This window comes from Vombatus ursinus, unplaced genomic scaffold, assembly GCF_900497805.2.
Source record: "Vombatus ursinus unplaced genomic scaffold, bare-nosed wombat genome assembly UNPS02014863.1, whole genome shotgun sequence".
Classification (NCBI taxonomy): domain Eukaryota; kingdom Metazoa; phylum Chordata; class Mammalia; order Diprotodontia; family Vombatidae; genus Vombatus; species Vombatus ursinus.
The window spans coordinates 27468515-27482007 of NW_020954641.1; the positions used below are offsets into that span (position 1 = coordinate 27468515).

A 13493-nucleotide genomic window follows, 5' to 3' on the forward strand; every position below is an offset into this window, starting at 1 on the left:
GGCTGAACAAGTTGTGGTATATCAATGTAATGGAATACTATTGTGCTATAAGAAATAATGAACAGGCAGACTTCAACCTGGAAAGACTTGTATGGACTGATGCTGAGTGAAGTAAGCAGAACTAGTACTGTACACAGTAACAGCCACATTGTGCGATGATGAAGGTTGATAGACCTAGCCCTTCTCAGCAATGCAAAGATCTAAGACATCTCCAAAGGTCTCCCAATGGAAAATGCTATCTACATCCAGAGAAAGAACTATGCAGTTTGAATGTAGGTCAAAGCATACTATTTGCTATTTATTTTCTTCTGTTTTGTTTTGTTTCCTCTTTCTGGTGGTTCCTCCTATTGGTTCTAATTCTTCCTTACAACATCACTAACATAAAAATAAGTTTAATAGGAATGTATATGTATAGCCTATGTCAAACTATGCACTGTCTTGGGGAGGGAGGTGGAAAAAAATTTAAAACTCAAAAGCTTATGGAAGTGACTGTTGATAAATCACAATAAATTAGTAAAAAAAAAAATTTAAAAAAAAGGAGTCGGGAAGTGCTAGACATATAAAGTGCCAAAAAGCATCACACACAAAAAAACTATTATCTATTAATAGACAGGAAACAACTAGTTATTAACATAAGGGTTCATTTTTTATTTGGCAATCCGTGTAAAGTCAGAGTGCTGATTTTTTAGAACAAAGACAAATCAATACTAAATTAGAAGAACAAACATAAGTTATTTCCTAGCACTTGGCACAATGCCTTGCATATGTTAAAGCTTAATTAATGTTTATTGTTTTTATATGAAAATAATCTACACACATACAATGCACCTTCAATGAAGGTTTGAGAACAGAGCAGACAGGCTTTCACAAATAATAGTCTAGATCAGAATACATCTTCATAGTCACACAACTGATTAAAAGGTGTAGAGAATACAAGATTCCATTTTTTTTTTAAATGATAAAAAAGCATTTGGTATAGACAGATGTTGTAGTGGATAAAGTGCTAGACTTAGGGTCACAAAGATCAGTTCAAATTCTGCCTCAGAGACACTTACTGGTTTTCTGATCCTGGGCAAATTACTTAACCTCTCTCAGTCTCACTTTCCTCATCCATGAAAGGGAGATAATAACAGCACCTACCTTCCAAGGTTGTTTTGAGGATAAAATAAGATATGTAAAGCACTATGAATATACTCCAAGGTTCTCATGTGGGCCCTCTTCTCTTTTCTCTATTCATTCTCCTGGAGGCCTCATCAGTTCCCAGGGGTTCAATGATCATCTCTGTGCATTATCTCTATATATCCCCCTCCATCACTCTGTCTCTGAGCTCCAATCCAACATCATTATCTATTAGGCCTACTGAACTAGATGTCACAGGCATCTCAAACTCAATGTCCAAAACAAAATTCATTATCCAAATTCATTATCCAAAAAACTCACCTCCCTTCCCAATTTCCATATTTCTCTCATGGGTACCAGTATCCCTCATCACCTAGAATCATAATCTTGGTGTCATTCTTTTTCCTTTTTCTTTTTGGTGAGGTGATTGTGGTTAAATGACTTGCCCAGGTCACATAGCTGATAAGTGTTAAGTGTCTGAAGCTGGATTTGAACTCAGGTCCTCCTGACTCCAAGGCCACTTAGCTGCCCCTTGGTGTCATTCTTAATGCCTTTATTTTCTCTTGACCCCACATACCCAAATAGTTGCCATGTCTCAGAAATTCTACCTCTACATCTCTGGTTATCTTTTCCCATCACTCTACTCACATGGCCACCCTCATCACTTCTCACTTGAATTACTGCATTAGCATTCTAATTGCTTTCCTTGCCTAAAGCCTCATACCTCTCCAATCCAGTCTGCACAGAGTTGTCACTATTTCTAAAGGGCAGGTCTGGCCACTTCACTCCCCTGCTCAATAAACTCAAGTGAATTCCTATTATCACTAGGATCAAATGCCTTTTAAAGGTCTTCACAACCTGGCTTTGATCTACCTTTCCAGGCTTATCATATATTAGTCTCCTTCAGCATATTATACAGTCTAACCAAACTGGCCTTCTTGCTCTTCTTACACAGGATAGTCCTTTTCCTGTTTATGTTTTTGCAAGGCTGTCTTCCATGTCTAGAATGTAATACTTTGGGAGTCACCTTTACCTCTTAGAATCCCTAGTTTCCTTCAAAATGTAGAGCAAACAGCACCTCCTATAAGAGGCCTTTCTGGATTCCCTCACCAACCCCAGAGCTACTAGCATCTCTTCCACCAAATCTAGACTTTCTATACATTTACATGTGTACATGTTGCTTCCATTGATAGAATGAGAGTAAGGACTGTTTCATCTTTGTAACCTCAAAAACTAGCACATCAAGCCTAACCCCATAATTTTACGAATCAGGAAACTGAGACAAGTAGTAAGATATGAATCCAGATCTTCCTGACTCTGACTCTCTATTACTCCATGTTACTTCTCTTCCTTCTATATGTTCTCTTCCAAGAGTTCAATCACTATACTATAAAAGACTCCCAAATCTATATAGTATCCGGCCCTAATATTTCTACTGAACGCCGTTGCTTCATAGCCAGTGTCTGTTAGAGAGCTTCACCTGCTGAAATCTTCCCTGTTTCTGTCAAGAGCACTAATGGTCACACAGGTTTAAAACCTCAATTGTCCATTCTTTTTTCTCCATTACCCCAATATCCATTCAGCTGCCAAGTCTTGTCAATCCTATCTCTATAACATCTCTTGCATACATATAGCTTTCTTCATTAGTATGTCCAATACCCTTGTGGAAGCCCTCATTACCTCTTACCCAAACTATTACAAAAGCTTCCTAAGTGATCTCTCTGATTCTATTCTCTCCCTTCCACATCCATCCTCCACAAAAAATACTTAAATAATCTTCCTAAGACAAAGGAATGACAGTATCACCCTCCTGCTCAAAATCCTTCATGGACCCTCTGACCCAGCAATAGCACTTCTAGGGCTATATCCCAAAGAGATCATACAAATGGGAAAAGGACCCACATGTACAAAAATATTCATAGGAGCTCTTTTTGTGGTGGCAAAGAATTGGAAATTGAAAGGATGCCCATCAATTGGGGAATGGCTGAGCAAGTTGTGGTATATGAATGTAATGGAATACTAGTGTGATATAAGAAACGACCAACAGGCTGACTTCAGAAAAATTGGAAAGATTTGTATGGTCTGATGCTGAGTGAAGTGAGTAGAACCAAGAGAACGATGTACACAATAACAGCCATGCTGTGTAATGACTAATATTGATAAACTTAATCCTTCCCAGCAATACAAGGATCTAAGACATCTTCAAAGGCCTCGTGATTGAAAATGCTATCCACATCCAAAGAAAGAACTAAGGAATTTGAATTGCCATTTTTTTTTCTCTTCTGCTGAGTTTTGTTTCCTCTTTCTGGAGGTTCCTCCTATTGGTTCTAATTTTTACTTACAACATCACTAATGTGAAAATATGTTTAATAGGAATGTATATGTACAGCCTATATCAGATTATGCACTGTCTTGGGGAGGGTGGCGGGGAGGAAGGGGGGAGAAAAATTTTAAACTCAAAAGCATATGGAAGTGATCTTGATAAATCAAAATAAATTAATAAAAAAAATTTTTTTTTAAAAATCCTTCATGGACAGCCTATTGCAAGGGATAAAACTAAATGTCCTCAGGGTAGCATTGAAGGTCCTCCACAATCTAGCTCCAATCAATCCTTCCAACTTTATACAGCATCACTCCTTGTTTGGGGCCAGACTGGCCTCAGACAAATCCAGTGCTTCAGAACTATGACTGAAATTAAATGAACCAACTGATCTCCTGACCTCATCTTCTCCAGCAAACTGCCTTTACTATTATTTTTTTCTCTCTCATCTTCATGCACTTCCTATCTACTGGCTCCTCCATTCCTATCTACAAAAACACCCATGTCTTCCCCATCCTTAAAAAATCCTCATCTGATTCCACCATTTGGGATAGTGATCATCCTAAAGTCCTTCTCCTCTTCATGGCTAATCCTTGAGAAAGTCATCTATAAGCAGTACCTTCACTTCCTTTCCTCTCACTCTATTCCAAATACTCTTTAATCTGGCTTTTGACTTCATCACTCAACTGAAACTACTCTATCCAAAATTACCAATAATCTCGTAATCCACAAATCGAATGGACTTCTCTCAACCCACATCTTTCTTAACTTCTATAACCTTTAGCACTGATGATCATCTTTTCCCTGGTTTTAGAATACTATGCTAGAAGAATACAAGCTCTGGATGGCCCACCAAACAAATTAGAAAGGCTTTAAATATGGACTTGGTGGTGAACTGTGTGTCTACCGTCTAAGGACTAACCTAGCTAAGTTTCAAGAGACTCATCACCAGAAGGTAAGCTACCAAGTGATGAATGCTTTTGGATATAATATCATGTAAAGATTACACTGAGACTATCATTTATTATTTTTTTAAAAGTATTTAATTCCGTATAAAGTGAACTGCAACCAACAAGGTGGAAGGTGCATATTTCAAGATCTTATGAGAGTCCTAGAAAGGCATAACAAGCATCACTGTATCCTGTACTCTGATTACTACTAGTAATGGAAGCACAAAAGAGGAAGAAGTATGCTCACCAAAGCAATTGTGTTTCCACTATCAGGAAGACTTCTAACAAAGTCTAAATTGAAGAGGAATTCCCTGTAAATAGTAAGATCTCTCTGGTGCTATCAATTGTGGATGACATTGTGCTGAATGCATTAAGTGCCAAGATATGCAAAGCCTCCTAAATAAGGTCCATAACCACTCAAAAGAATTTGGTCTAACTATTCACTCAAGAAAAACCAACTGGATGCAGAATGCCTATAAATGAAATAAGAAATACGCAGCTTGGATAACATTTGGAAAATTGAACATTTTCAATGGCCCCAAACATCTTCTTGAAATAAAAAAAAACTTTTAAACACCAATATCATTCTGGTGATATCTATGTGGCTAAAAATGATAGAACATCACAATATGTGGAAACAAAATTGCAGCTTACCCAGAGTGCCAGGAAGAGATAAATAAGCTATAGCACATAAAACAACAGCAAATTATATCCCAAAATGGCATAAAAGATCAGATAAGGAAAAAGAGTTGAGGAAATCATACAGCAAGAGTGAGTTAGGTCTGATGTTAAAATGTGCCCTCTATGAGATTCATGGAGGGACACTGACAGTACAGAACAAGAAATGACATGGGAAGGTTTCACTTTGTAGAAAGTACCTATGTTGATAAGAAGACAAATCCATAGAAGTAAGGAATATGTTATGACTACTAAGTTACAGCAGAAAGAGAAGGATAGTGTGAGTTGCAATGTTGGTAAAAAGAGTAAAGGTACCAATGAAATCGCTGTCCTTGGAATTATTGAAATAATAGTTTCTAGAGATGAACAAAGTCAATCACTAAAACATTTTAAAGTTGCTATCCCAACCACAGAAGGTAATATATATTCTCTTTGAAATTGAGGTAAAAATTTGCCTAAATCCCCAGTGAAGTTAATACTGGCCTCAGGCTCAATATTCTGAATACAGTCAAGCTATTACCCACATCAAGGTAGAAAAATTTTGCTCCGAATTTACTTCTGATAACACTTAAAAGAATGTTATTCCTAAATTTGCACTTGAGACCAAATAAAAGAACACTCTCCTTACCTCAAATAAAAAGCTAAATGAAAGGGTTGAAGTGCCAGGCATAGTCCCATGACTCAATACAACTTTATTTTCTGAAAGTCAAGGGCAAGCAAATAAGGAAAAAAAGGAAGTGTAGGAAATAAAACACTGAGGCTCCCAGCCAATATACTTAGTTTTTAAAAGAGATATTCCAAAACTTTTAAGTCAAACACAAACTGCAAAAGTTTTGGCTATAACAAAACTAGTTTCCTAAGGATAGAGATTAAAGAATAGGAAGGGGCTTCAGATATCATCTAGTCAAACTCCCAACCCCCAGTAGGATTCATTGATCCGATGATTTATCCAGACTCTGCTTGAACACTTCAATTAACAGCTGCATTCCTGTTATTATGTATTACCTAAGTAGATGTTCAATGATGCAAAGTCTCATGTATGAAATAGGGTAACTCCAAAGATAAATTTTCAGGGGGCTCAAAGCTTTCCCTTGGCTGTGTGCCTCTTCCTATTATATACTTCACACAAAGGGAATTGAAGTAAGAGGATGAGAAGAAAAAAAAGGGAACAAATACGTAATTACAACCCTAAAGAAAATATTAATACTGTACCCTGAAAGTGACTGGACAACATATTGTAGAATTTAAGTTTATTTATAAACTATAAAAAACATATATCTTTGACTACCTAACCTATTTCAAAGATCTGAAGGTGGCTCTCAGATATATTCAAGTAAGTTAATTATCCCCTTAACATAAATGAAGCAATTCTGGATGCCAAATGAACCCTTCCAGAGCACGTGCAGTGAAAACCAATGCAGCAAGAAGTTTCCTAATTGGTACCACCAGTGACCTCAAAGAGTTTAGGCAGCTTCAGGACTGCTCCATTACATCGAAAGAGTAGTTTACACATCCTGAAGATCTGGCTGAAGGAATACCTGCTGCACTTGGACAACCAGTACAGGCTATACAAACTACATAATGCTATACAGATAAAGGTGGAAACCTGTAGTTAAGAAGAATTTGACTTCAGGATAACCTAAGGCTAAATACTTAAAACTGAAAAACCAGGGACAATCATTCTTGTAAATCTTTCAAACTAGAACACTAATATGTCTGTGATGGCTTATTATCAACAAGTTTTCTAATCTCATAACACACTGTCCTCTTCTTATGCATTTATCTTAATTTAATTTGCATTATATTCATTTCTGCAAGTATCTAATTTCCCTTAATACATATAAGCTCTTTGAGGCCGGGGCCTATGTCTTGTTTATATTTGTATCTCCCCTAAGAACAAGAACAGTGTAGCCTTCAAAGAAGATAATTGTCAAATATTATTGAAAGTACTGAGTGCCAATTAAATGGAGGGCATATCTAGCCCAACTTTAAAAAGATATTATTAAGTCTCAGCTATCAAGGGACTTATAAAAATATAAATAACAACATAAAGTAGCAGATATATTGAACACCAAATAAAATATACAGCCCACAAGTTCTTAAGAGAAAGTCATCACCTGAACCCTCTGAAGGGCTTCAAGGAGAAGTATGACTTGAGCTAGGCCTTAAAGTAATGGTATGACTTAAAACTATCAAAATGGAGAAGGGTGACATTTAATGCACTATAAGGGCAAGCCTGATTGAAAACATGGTAATGGCTGAAACAGTTCTCTTTCAAGATTATCATACTAATCACAATCATAGCATTTATATAGTACTTTAAGGTTTGCAAAGCACTTTATATCTGTCATTTCATTTGATTTTAATCCTTACAACAATCCTGTTGTGAGAATGATTATTTTTTCCTTTGTATCCTCAGTACCTTGCAAATCCCCCAAACTGTGATTTCAGCAGGGTAGGAGGCTTCCAGTGAGAAAACTCCCACTACAAATGTCAATCCCCAAATGTTCTACAGTTAAAATTTCAAAGAGTTGTTTTGAAAATAGGTGCTTAACAAATGCTTACTAAACTAAATTTGATTTTGACAAGAAAAATCTTAGTTAACCTTACCTGACCATTATTTGGAAATATAAACTTTCCTTTGATTAAAAAAAAATGCTTAGATTATTTTTTTTTTTTTTTTTTTGGTGAGGCAATTGGGGTTAAGTGACTTGCCCAGAGTCACACAGCTAGTAAGTGTTAGGTGTCTGAGGTCAGATTTGAACTCAGGTCCTCCTGACTCCAAGGCCAGTGCTCTATCCACTGCAACACCTAGCTGCCCTCAGTTTTTATTGCCAAGTCAAAAATCTATTATAATTTTTCATTTGAGAGGAAAAAGTAGAGTGAGTTGGGACAGAATATGCCTGGTATATAGTAAGCACTTAATAAATACTTGTTTCCTTTCTTTAAATGTTGACCTACACTTTGTTTCAATTTAAGTCCTTTTAACTCTACATTACAATCAAAAGTGCTAAGATCATAGTCTCAGAGTTGACAGACTTCAGAAGTCATCTAGTCCAACCTCTACCTGAACAATAAATCCTTTCTACACTGTTTCTGACAAGAGGTTACCACTTGAACACTTCCAGTCACAGGAAATTTGCTAACTATGGTATACATCATTCTATTTTTTGACAGCTCAGTTAAGAAGTCGTTCCATATAACAGATCCTTCAACTATAAAATGCAAAAGTTAGACTAGATGGCCTTTGAGATCCTTCCTGGCTTTAGATCTGATTTCATGATCAAATCAAAATCAGCCTCCCAATAATTTCTACCTTTTGGTCAATCAATCAATAAAGCATTTATTAGGTGCCTCCTAGGTACCAGGCACTGTACTAAGCACTGAGGCTACAAAAAGAGACAAAAGACAGTCCCTGCCCTCTAGAAGCTCACAATCTAAAGGGAGAGACAATAAGAAAACAAATATGTACAAACAAGCTATATATAGGATAACTAGGAAATAATTAACAAAGGGAAAGCACTAGACTTAAGAGGGGTTGGGGAAGGCTTCTTGTAGAAGGAAGGATTTTAGATGGGACTTAAAGGAAGCCAGTAACTAGAATGGAGTGTTACAAGCCAGAGAAAATGCCTAGAGCCAAAAGATGGAGTGTCCAGCTCATGGAACAGCCTAGAGGCCAGTGTCACTGTGTGGAAGAGTCCGTGCCAAGGAGTAAAATCTAAGAAGACTAGAAAGGTAGGAAAATACTAGGTTATAAAGGGCTCTGAATGCCAAACAGAGCATTTTGTATTTGATTCTGCAGGGCACAGGAAGCCACTGGAGTCTATTGAGTAGGGTGGGGGGTAGGGGTAGGGGGGTTTGACATGATCAGACCTGCTCTTTAGGAAAATCACTTTAGTGACTGAATAGAGAATACATTAAAGTGGAGGGAGACTTGAGTAGGCAGACTTACCAGCGGGCTATTGCAATAGTTCAAGCATGAAGTGATAAGTGGAAACACTAGAATGGTGGCAGTGTGAGAGAGAAGGCAGTCTAGTGAAGAGATATTTGTAAAGGTTAAATTGACAGGTCACAGAAACAGCTTGGATTGGGGGGGGGGCGGTGTGGGGGTAAGAGTTCAAGATGACTCCTAAGTATCAAGCCTAAAGGGACTGAGAGGATGGTGTTGTCCTCTACAGTAATAAGGAAGACGGGGGTTGGGGGTGAAGTAAGAGGAAAGGATAATGAGTTCAGTTCTGGACGTGTTGACTTTAAGATGTCTACTAGACAACCAGATCAAGATGTCTGAAAAGGCAGTTGGAGATGCAAGACTAGAAGTCAGCAGAATTTGGAGCAGGACAGGCAGATCTGAGAATCATTAACATAGAAATGGTAATTAAATACATGGGAGCTGAGGAGATCACCAAGGGAAGTGAGTGCCCTATGGAAGAAGAGCACCCAGGACAGAAACCTGAAGGACATCTAGAGGCAGAGGGTGTGAACTGGAAGAGGATCCATCAAAACAGATAAAAAAGGAGCAGTCAAATAGGTAGGAGGAGAACCAGAGAAAGGAGTGTACTGAAAATCTAGAGAGAAGAAAGTATAGAGGAGAGAATTATCAGCAATGTGAAGGGCTGCAGAGAGACTGAGGAGAATGAGAATTGAGAAAATGCCAGTAGATTGGTCCCAGCCTAAAAAAAAACTCTATGTTCCCCACAAAACAACCTTTCAAATATTCGAAAACAATGATCATGTTCTGAACCAGTTTTCCTACAAATAAAAAGTATAGCAATTTTTTTTTTACCAGACTTGTGAGGAGGATAGGGACTCTTTTTGCCTCTCCTTGTAACATCAGCACTTAGCACAGGGTCTGGCTAAGGTACTAAGGCTAAGGGTTGTAGCAGGCACTTAATAATTACTGACCTCAGTAGGAAGTGCCTAGTGAATAACTTCTAACAATGCAGATCAATAGCTTATAGTCTTAGAGAGCCAGCTGGAATACAGAGAGATTCTTGCCTAGGGACAAACAGCTAGCTTGTCAGAAGTAGGACTTGAACCCAGGTCTTTCTGAATGAGTACAGCTCTCTCTATCCACTAAACCACGTTTATTTTCACATAGTAATTAACTCTCCTTAAAGATGAAAGCAAAGGACACAGCCTCAGGAAGTAATAATTGTTTATTACCTACTATATACCAGGATTTGTGTCTCACACTGGGTGAGACACGTATCTAAGTATGTATAGTGAGGTTCTGGATAGTGTCACTTCAAATTAGACAACATCAAGTATCTGGTAATGAAGTAAATACAATGGTCGATTCTAATTTACAGCCACATCAATCAGGTACAAATATAACATGGATGACTGAAATCCATGTATACTCCCATTTAATTTTAGAAAATCCTGTAACCAGAGTTTTATACATACATCATAAATGTATATGTAAAATGTAGCTCTTCAAAAAGTTATAATCTACATATATTAAAAACAATGAGAGACAGTGTAGTCATAGTGAAAAGAGCACCAGACTTGGAGTTAAATAACTCAAAAATGAATCTGGCTTTGCTACTTACTAGATTTGTGACAAGTGACAAATCACTTAGCCACTCTGACCTTTAGTTACTTCATCTGTAAATGGGGGTTAAGGGAGCCCTAGATTATTTCTAAGACCCCTTCAAGCTCTCAAGCTATGATTCTATGATCTCCCTTAAAGGCTCTGTCCCTTGTACCTGTGACAAAATAGGTTCTTTGTATTTCCATCCTACAGTGCCAGGATCACATTAACACTAAAAGCTTGCTTGACTGACTTAGCCTCCTCCTTGATGCCCAGCAGAAATGAGGGCTGAAAAAAGTATTCTTCCTGTAGGTTTTGCTTATATCATCCCTCAGCTACAGAATATCTAATAATTACTGCCCAGGCAGATAGTACAGTATATAAAAGTACTGAGTTTGGAGTTAGGAAGACCTAAGTTCAAATCCCGCTTTACACACTTAATAGCTCTGTGACTAAGTAAGTCATTCATTGCCTTAGTTTCCCCATCTAAAAACTGGGGATAGCAACTAAGTCACCAGGTTTGTTAAGAACACCAAATGAGATAAGATACGTAAATGCTTTACAAAACTTTAATAGTGATACATAAATGCTATTATCACTTCAAATCTAACTTCTTAAGTTGTGCTTCAGGACTTGCTTCCATTTGTCCCTGACACACTAATTCACACTGAATTCCAATATAACTAAATGAACACTCAGTATTAAGGACTATATCCACTATGATCAGTACTTTTAAAACTGACAGCACTGTGCTAGTAAAAAGAATAGGAAAATGAAAACAAAAACAAAAACAATAGTTCCTACTCTCAAGGAGCTTGTATTTACTGAACAGGGATCTCATATGTATAACCAATGATAAGTATGAAGTCATTTAAGGAGGGAACACTAACTGAAGTAATCAAGTAAAACCAGCTTGAAGGAATTTAAGGATTCTGACAGGCAAATGAAGAAGCAATGCATTCCAGATATATGGGGGACTTTTACTGTCCTTGCCTACCAAGTAAACCTAAACACTTTTTCAGTACTGTGACCTAACTGTTATAAAGGTCTCTTCCACTAAGGCAAAACATATCCTTTTTCCCACTTTAAGAGTTTTGCTTAAAATCACTGATTATAGACAAAGTCACTCCCAGTTCCAATCACTATATTCACCTATAATTCTATTCACTTCCACTACTTGTGATCTCTTGAGGGGGCTGTGCTAGAGTGGAAACCCACCAGACTGCGAATCAGGGGGCATAGATTCTAGTACTTTGTCTACTAATAACCTTACTTCAGACTTCTGGGTCTCAATTTCCCCACCTGTATAATTCGGGGAGTTGGCCCATGTGATCCTAAGGTCCCTTCTGGGTCTGATATTCTATAGTCTAAGGTTCTTTTCAGCTCTGACATGCTGTGTTCTACGGTCCAAGAAGCCCCCAGGAGAACGTCAAGTCCTTGTTGAAAGAGCCTATTTCGTTTGCGTATTTATACCCCCGCCCCCAAGCGCTTAAGCAAGGTTTACGGATTGATCCTTCAAGGCTGGCTGGGTTCTAGGATTCCTTGCAGCCCAGCCATTCCACGTTCTCTGTTCTAAGGCCAATTCAGGCTCTGACATTCCAGGTTCCTTCCAGCTTTCTTCCTCTCAGGCCGACTCACCCCGAACATGCCCCGCGGCTCCTCAGACTCCTCAGCCAAGACGAACCTGTAAAAGAAACAGAACCTGTCACCTCAGGCTGGCTCTGGGTCCAAGTCCTGGTCCCACTCCCGGCTCCAAGCCCGGTAACTAACCTAAGTCTCTCAACGCGACAGCCGCCATCTTGTCGCTTCGCTCTACGGTAGTCGCGAGGGTTCAAGCTCCGCTGCCGGCAGAGCGCATGCGCCATGTCGGTGCTTCCGGGGCAGGGGGGCTCCCACGTGGTCTGCAGAAAACACAAGCTCTGGATCGGAAAGAAGTACCTCACGTGCTTCTAGGAGGAAGACTAATTAAAAGATAAAGTGCCGAAGATACTGGAATTTGAACTTAAAAATAGAATTCCCTCTCCGCCTCCGAGAGATTGTGCAGACGAATTGAGCGCTGCACCTAGAGTCAGGAAAACCCGAGTTCAGATGTAGCCTCAGTTACCTCATTTGTAAAATTCAATCCCATATTTATTAAGTGCCTACTGTATGGCAGACACTAGAATAAACGTCGGAGATTAGATTAGTAAAATGAAAAGTAGTTCCTATCTTCAACGAGTTTACAAACTAAAGAGGAAGACTATGCCCAAAAGGAGGCAGAAAAGGATTAGGGGAGGGGGTAACAACACCAGAGGGCTCACACCAGGGGGCCGTGGCTTAGGGTCATCTTGTTCTATGGAGCTGAAACCAAACAAAGCAACAGACGCAAAGTGGAGTGAGTCCAGATAAAAGAGGTTAATAATGATACCTAGGCACCAGGATTGTGGTAAAGATAAATGTGAGGTAATATTTGTAAAATGCTTTCCAAACCTTAAAAGCAGATGTTAATGCTATTAATATTTAGTTGAAGACTGAGGCAAATGGATTCTGGAAACTCATTAATAGGTCTTTTGAAGGATCATTGGGACGTCAAGGCAAGAGAAGCAGAAAGTCATACAAACTTAAACTGGGCCTTAGTTTCTTTTTTTGTTTGTGCAAAACTAGTAGGTAATCGTGATCCTTGTTTCGGTCTGAGAGGTTGACACCTCTCAAAGACCGGAGTACAGGATGGAGTCGTTTGGAATGAATTCACAGACTCAAGCATTCTTTGAGTCAAGTTGGCAAAGATATATTGTTACTCTTTTCATTGGTCAAGGATTCTTAAGGAAACCTGTGAGAGACTGAGGATGGAACTGGGGTTTATATGGAAAAGGGCATGGGAAAGGAATTCCAGCAATACTAATTAGGTAATCTG

General features: G+C 38.5%; 1 protein-coding gene across 1 annotated transcript in view; it reads right to left on the bottom strand.

Annotated features, from left to right (window-relative positions):
* Positions 1-12432, bottom strand: part of MRPL22 (mitochondrial ribosomal protein L22) — a 49406-nt gene extending 36974 nt beyond the window's left edge. The window contains exons 1-2 of the mRNA XM_027841840.1: positions 12371-12432; positions 12239-12284 (exon numbers count right to left, since the gene is read on the bottom strand). Coding sequence (XP_027697641.1) covers positions 12239-12284; positions 12371-12398 — 74 coding nt within the window. The 5' untranslated portion in view covers positions 12399-12432. The remainder of the gene's footprint in view (positions 1-12238; positions 12285-12370) is intronic.
* Positions 12433-13493: the final 1061 nt, after the last annotated feature.